This window comes from Oryza glaberrima, chromosome 4, assembly GCF_000147395.1.
Source record: "Oryza glaberrima chromosome 4, OglaRS2, whole genome shotgun sequence".
Lineage (NCBI taxonomy): Eukaryota > Viridiplantae > Streptophyta > Magnoliopsida > Poales > Poaceae > Oryza > Oryza glaberrima.
Genome location: NC_068329.1, coordinates 18,094,331 through 18,101,787, shown reverse-complemented (window position 1 = coordinate 18,101,787; position 7,457 = coordinate 18,094,331). Strand labels below are relative to the sequence as shown.

Genomic DNA, 7,457 nt, shown 5'->3' with positions numbered 1-7,457 from the left:
GAAACCCCTCCTGTCGTGCATACACGCCTCTCTCGACTTGGTTTCTCGGTGTCTCTGTGTGCATGTCACTGCATATATTGCCAATGCCATCTGTTGTGCAGCTCATCTACACGCAGGCAGCAGCTGCAAACTCATGATGGCAGCCCATGTGTGTTCTGCCGCTCAGGCAGTGCATGTATGCTGCGGTTAATGCACTTGGCTTTCATAAAGAAAAGCAAACAATGGTTTCCTTCGACAACTGCAAGTACCCCATGTAAAAGAAAGATGAGATAAATCACTGGTTACACACTTACCTACGAACACCAAAGAAAATGCCATCAGACTGCCACAGCCTAGAGCAACACTTCTTTTTTTGGAACAATATGCACAACTGCCGTGCAAAATTATAGCCGCAGACAAATTAAAGCCAGTTGAGCAGTTTTCAGCTCTTTTGGTGCAAGGGGCTTTGTATACATACATAACTTAAAACATAAGATATAGCTATGCCTGCAACTATGAACTCAGGCATTCAGCCACCTCTCGCACCCGAAATAGCAAAGAATCACGGCACTGAATTTGTAATTCGAAGGCTCAACTAAAGGCCCTGGCTGTGGCTGGGGTCCAGCATCCAAGTCCACCTAAACAAATGTTGCTCTTCTACATACCTCTATGTGGTAGTGAATGGTTAGTTAGTCATCGCCGCCACCATCATCAGCCTCCACGGGATCATCATCGTACCCTTCATCCTCTTGGTCGCCAGCATCGTCGACATCCATGAGTTCTTGCCCTACAACTGCTTCGTTTATTGCTTCCAATGCTTGCACAGTCCTCAGCTCCGGAGGAGCTCTCTCCACTTTCATGGTTTTCAGCTTATCATCCACAAAGAATGCAGTGAATGGCTTCGGAACCTACAAGGTGCTCATAGTTAGATTCATTCAAGTGTTTACTTCCTATGCTTTGAACAAAAGGAAAAGGTGGCAGCAATCAAACCTGGAAATAGCGACCCCGCTCTTTTGCACTCTCCACAAGGTTGTTCCAGTGTTTATCTTCCTTCAATGTTGAAGCAGAACCTACAACCTGTGGTATGACAAGTATTATTTGGATTGATAACTAAACCAACAAAGTTAACTACATAAGCAAATAGTGATATAGCCAGAAACAACTGATTGACCAGATATCCAGTCTATGATTTACTTTTACTAGCCCCTGTGCAATGGATGGAATCCAAGAAAGTTACATATTGCACAGCTCACCAATCTCAGAAAGGGACTTTACATTATGAACGTAAGATAAAACCTCACATGACAGAACAAAAATTGCAGCAGCCACCTTGAACTAGCATGCTGAGCAGTACTGTATGAGAGAGATGCTCCTTGCTTTGTACACACTTCACTAGGATGCAAAACTCTCCATTATTGAGTAAAAACACGCCTCTGTACTCATATGAGTGCATATCCGCTGTGTATTATGCAAAAGACGGTACTGCTTGACTGCAAATCATGCAGAAATTGGTATGACATGTAAGGATTGGAGTTTGCATAGATTACTTACTAGTACAGCAGACCTAGCTCTTGTGATGGCGACATTCATTCGTCGAAAATCAGAAACGAACCCAATCTTTTGTTCCTTATTGCACCGAACACATGAGAAAATGACTACTTCCTTTTCACGCCCCTATATGTGAGCATCAAGAACAAACATTACAAAAGTTATAATCACTGTGATTTGCTACAAATCTACATATACAGCAGGTCTGCATTTGCATGCAAAACAAACCTGGAATCCATCAACTGTATTTACGTCTATCACTTCCTTAGACTGATCACCGAAGGTCGACCGAAAATGGTCCTTCAAGAGCTTCACCTGATGCCTGTATGGTGATATGACAGCTACCTGGGAACTAGATTTGAGTTCTGGATAGCGCATAGCCATTTGATGATATAAGAGGGTTATGAATTCCACTTCATCCTCATTCACCCATGAACCACTTCCAGATGGTTGGGACTCAGTCCCATCCACATCAAAGAAGCAGAATGGGCCGAAACAGCTGTAGGAATGCCATGGACGTTTCTTGCTGAGTCCCTCCCCGTCTTCTAGGACACCTTCGTAGAATTCTTTTGAGGGGAATATACTAATCTGTTTTTTAGTGGATTAATAAAATAAGAAAACGACTCCAGTCTCCATCTTTTAAATGAATTTAGGCAATATTACCTCTGGGTGCATGCGATACTGAATTTTGAGCATTTGCACAGGAAAACCCGCAGCCTGAAATCTCTTGAACAAACTAGTACCGTACCTAATGGATACATTAGTATTATTTAGAATGTTGTAAAACCTTACATCCAGAGTATGTATAGAACAGAGAGAGAGAGAGAGAGATCTTACCCTAACTTCTGAGCAGTAGATGAAATTACAGTTGCAGGCAACTGAACTGGGTCACCAACCTGACAAAATATTAACAGAAATAGTTAGATATGAGATCACAATCAGCTCAGATGAAAGCTTCATGTATCAGGGTATCTAGAGAAACAGTTTGTGCAGACGCACTGAGAAATGAAAACACATGGTCAGAGAATCAAATCTAAGCTAGTGAAAGATCTCTGTGTACTCCAGCAAAATAAATTTAAAAGTGCCATGCCCATGTATGATTTCTTTGCTGAGCGAATTAACAAGGTATTATAATGACAAAATGGTAAGGCATAAAGATAAGGCTCATAGTTGAAGAGAAGGGCAACATAAATCGTAGATAGGTGGATGTCATACAAGAAAAACTTGTTTGCACCCATGGATCAAGGGTATAAGAGTTGCTGGTTCTACCTGAAAAAAGAAGGGGATATGCCAAACTTCAGAATTTCAACATAACAGAAAGTCAGAAACTCATAAAATACCATTATCTAAATCTGAGAGTGGCTAAATGCTCCATCATGTAACAATCTGTATAAAGCAAACACTCACAGCTTGTGCAGCTTCATCAATTATAACAACATCAAAAGCACGAGCCATCCTGCTGAAAATGGATGATCCACTAAAACTTAGCGTAGAAAACACCTACAAATTTTGCTTGACAGTCAGAATCAAATATTAAATGATTCCTGGAATACTGAAATAAGCAAAAGAATGTGAAATAAGAAAATGAATGTACGATGGCTGCTTCATCAAGAATGGAAGATCTAATTCGATCATATTCACCAGCCCCTCGTCTCCCACCATCTGATGAGCGATCCACACCAGAAAGTTTTTGTTGTATCTGCAAAGATATCAACTTATCAACTCACTGTAATTGAGTTGGACAGAAAATACTTAGCAACTAAAATCACGTACAAGGTAATCCATGGAAACTGCTTTAACAGAGTGATGCGCCTTCAGTCCAATTCGCACAATCTTAGGATTATAGGTGTTGTTATTTTCATCGCGTATTCCTGAAAGGAAGAAGAATAATAATTTAGATGATTGATTTTCCGATCAATAAATTAGTGACCAGATGAGCCTAAGAAATGTTGTTTAGTTTGTAGCACATGGATGCAATTGAAAGAGTATTTTTATTGTCAGAACATTTTTCTGAATTGGATCAGTCAGCACAGAAACCCCTTTACCTGTTTGCAGAACTCGCAGCACAATCTCATCAAGTGCTGAGTTGGATGGAGCACAGACCAAGACATGGGCCCGATACTTGCGATTGGAACTTACGACCTCAGGTTTCTATCAAGACAGGTGTTTACCATGTAACAGAAATACAAAATTCATACAGGCATCATGGCAAATATAGCAAAGTACAGAGCACAGAAGCTTACTAGCTCATTCCCAGTAGGATAAAAACCATCATCGCCGTCAACAGGCATAATTAAATCTCGAGGATTTACACCAATCAGCCACGGGGAGGCCTTCATCCAGTGTGCATGCCTATCACATGAGCTCTGCAGTAAGATAGTGCAACAGATATTTGCAGCAGTATTATGTAGCAAATAAAGGAACTGCATAATTCCACAGAGTAAGAAAAGAAAAAAATACACTGAAAAGAATTTCTTTATCAGTTCCCATACTACATATAAAATCCACATGCTGAGTGACCACTAAATATGATAGTACAAATGTAAAAATAGCTACAATCTTCTCCCTCTAACAAACACTAAGAGAAGTACCATAAAGTAAGGTGAATTTGTTATTTCCAAACACCATAGAGAACTTGTTTAAAGGAGGAAAAAAGCAAGCAGAAGAAATGGACAAAACAAGAAAACTAGCTGAGGATGAAGCAATTGAAAAGAGTCCAATTCATTAACATACTTGCCCTCAATATCAAGCTCTGGACCGTGTTTTTTAACATCAAAACCACCTCTGCATGACAAGAACGTAAATCATGTCAGATACATGTAGCTTTTGGAAACTGTATTGAACACTTATATTTATGTTTTAGCTTCTAATATCTCTTTTTTTATATATCAAGGTTTCTCCTCTCCATAACAGAAAGATACTAGTCTACATTTCACTTAGTAATAAATATACACAGGTGAAGATATTACTTGGTTTGCATTCTTGCAGGAGCAGAATGGAGAACAGCACTGAGGAGTCCAAGGATAGTTTGTGTTTTTCCTGTTCCTGGGGGCCCCTACAAATATACATTGGAGTTCTATATGAATGGCATGTGACAACAAGTAGAGCACATGTAGCTGCATATACTCTAGTTCTCAAGGCACTAGCATTTCTCTAAAATAGGTTAATGATAAATAATACTGAAAAATAAACAAATATAACTGGAAATAAGCAAACAAACCTGGATAAGAACAAAGGATCTGCGAGAAAGACCTGCCTGCAAGAGATAATGCATTGATCAATCAGACATCTGATTTTTCTTAGAACTAAATTGAGCAACAAAAAAGGATATTAAGAATAATGCTCACGTTGACTGCATCTAGTTGTGAATCATTAAGGTTTGTTTTAAGATAATCCATAAGTGGCTCAGGGACATTCCAAGCACGGTTTTGATCATTCCCACCACTGTTCTTCTCACTAGCTGAAAGAATCAGATCCTTAAAAGGAAGTGATGCTACAGAGTGCATGCCCGAGAATTCTCGCATTATGGTAGACAAGCTGCAAATCTGACAATTTTAACCATAAAAGAAAATAGCATATTCATATGTGTTGTCAATGAATTATGCAAGCATGAAAACTCAGGCATTCTTTATTAGCAGTTGAAACTCACCTTTAAAATCCAGAGGAAGCTCTCTGTAGTTGAAAAAATGGAAGCAATACGCTGCAGCCTAGAACAGCTCACAGGCTTTGCTACATTAAGATTTTTTATTTCACCTGCCACAAATGTCCTTAGAGAAATCGTTTCTCTGCCACCCCGCTGTTCCACTAAGGCAAAGGCATATGCACTGGGGGTCACTCCCTCTTCAAACTACAAAAGTGCAGATATATATCAATGTGATGAATTTTCAATCATAACTTCTTTCTTGAAGAGATATCGCATAGAATCGATGGAGCATTTTGCTAGCCTGGCATATTATCTAAAACCATGGAAAGCACTTTTTCTGGTGAAATTATGTCCCAAGTTCCCCATAGCCCTTCCAAATGTAGGAGCGCAGATAAGTAACTAACATTGTCTTGAGTTCTTGACCCGCTATATGTTCCACTAAATTCTGTAGCCATCTATACCTTTTGAAACATTTCCTATCACACCACTAAGGTGCTAAAGCACTTACTTTCTCTTTGGACAGCAGCAGGAGATCGTTCTCCGACACCATCTCCCGGAAATCATCAAGCACGGCCATGGACACCTTGTGGAACCCCTCCGACTCGGTGCACGACGCCACAATCCCCTTCTGCCAGTCCTGCCCAGCCTCTGCCCACACAGAAACGCAAGGGAGAGAAAAACAACACACACACACACACACACACACACTGTTAAATAAACCGACAGCAAATTGGGGGGGCAACACGAAATCGGGCGCGCCACCCACCCACCCACCTTCCTCCTCGTCGCTGCGCCCCTGGACGATCTGCGCCTTCACCTCCTCGAACAGCAGCGGCTCGAACACAGCGAGGTACTCGGCCACCGAGGCGTACGTGTTCTTCACGCGCCCCAGCCCCTTCGCCTGCTGCTGCCCGCCCTGTCCTCCCAAGCCGCCATATAGAAAAAAAATTCAAAGGTGGTGCCGGTGATTGCAAAGCGAGCGCTCGGGGCGGGGCGGGGAGGGGCGTACCTTGGAGTCCGCGACGAGGCGGACGTAGTCCCAGCTGAGGACGATCTTGTGGAAGCGGTCCATGGTGGAGGCGGCGACGCCCGACGAGGAGGAGGAGGCGCCGCCTCCGCCTCCGCCGCCGCCGGATTTGTCCACCGCCATTGGGGCGGCGGCGCGGCGGCGAGAGAAGGGGGTTCTGGGGTTTAGTGAGCCGCCGGCGCTGCAGCGGCAAACAGCCTCGCTCTGGAAAGAAGGAAAAGGAACGAGATGAGAGCAAACAGAGAGAAAGTGCGATGCTAATGGTTATGGGCCATGTAATGGGCCTGAGCCCATTTCTGAAGTACCCCCAACGAACATGGGGCAACTCCGATGCAAATCCACAAACGAAAATTTGATGAAATGGGGCTTCAATTACTTGTGCTGTGGTTAGCGCATTAATCATTGTATACAAAATACAAAAATTCGCTGCTGGACACCGTATCTATTAAAATATTTATTTCTAATTTAATAGAAGAGAGAAATCATAAAAAAATTTACTGCTGGACACCACACTTATTAGAATATTTATTTACAATTGAATAGAAGAGATAAATCACGTATAAGTCTCCATCTCCTCTCTCTCTTTCTCTGAGCTTTCTCTCTCGTTCTCGGTAGGATAAATTAGCCTTAAGTATATAAGTCACATTTAAGGTTTCTTTAATAATAAAATATGTCACAGTAAAATAAATGATATCCTATATACCTATACAAATCATCCTCACTATTAGAATTCTCTGCTTCCTGGTACTTCCATGTCATCCTTTTTGTCCTCACCGTTGGATCCGCATCGGCCGTTCCTCCCGCATCGCTCCTATCCTCTCCTCTCCCGCATCTTGCTGCGGCGCCGGCCCCACGCGCATCGCTCCCCACCTCTCCTCTCTCGCATCTCGCTGCTTCGCCGGCCCCACGCGCATCGACTCCCCTCTCCCGCATCGCTCTCCTCCTCGATCGTGGCGGGCAGCCAGGAAGCGCGACCACCGCGCAAACGTCGTGCCTCTTCTATTCACCGCGCCGCTTGCTTTGCTGATTTTATGGCGACTCTCCTCCTCCCAGCGCTGTTGTGCGTAGTAGTTGAGGGATCACGACCTCCTGTGGTTCGCTCCCCATTCACCCAGATCCCTTCGTTTACACTTCGATCTCCTTCCTCTCACATCTGTATATCATTGGCAATAAGCATAAAAGCCATCGAATCCGTTTCCTCCGACTATCAAATCGTCGCCCATCTTCTCAAACTTCCCCTCCACTTTCATCTCCCTCACA

At 42.9% G+C, this 7,457-nt stretch overlaps 1 protein-coding gene across 1 annotated transcript; it reads right to left on the bottom strand.

The window, feature by feature from the left end:
• Nucleotides 1-344: 344 nt before the first annotated feature.
• LOC127772215 (probable helicase MAGATAMA 3) lies at nucleotides 345-6,415 on the bottom strand. The gene is made up of 20 exons (XM_052298224.1): nucleotides 6,180-6,415; nucleotides 5,945-6,086; nucleotides 5,679-5,818; nucleotides 5,177-5,374; nucleotides 4,875-5,072; nucleotides 4,748-4,783; nucleotides 4,497-4,582; nucleotides 4,261-4,311; nucleotides 3,771-3,879; nucleotides 3,573-3,678; nucleotides 3,301-3,398; nucleotides 3,122-3,226; nucleotides 2,935-3,027; nucleotides 2,743-2,796; nucleotides 2,365-2,423; nucleotides 2,191-2,275; nucleotides 1,756-2,115; nucleotides 1,531-1,653; nucleotides 970-1,056; nucleotides 345-887 (listed from the first exon to the last, which is right to left on the bottom strand). Exons 1-20 carry the CDS (start codon nucleotides 6,318-6,320, stop codon nucleotides 669-671), a joined length of 2,490 nt encoding a protein of 829 aa, XP_052154184.1. The 5' UTR covers nucleotides 6,321-6,415; the 3' UTR covers nucleotides 345-668.
• Between the last annotated feature and the right edge of the window lie 1,042 nt (nucleotides 6,416-7,457).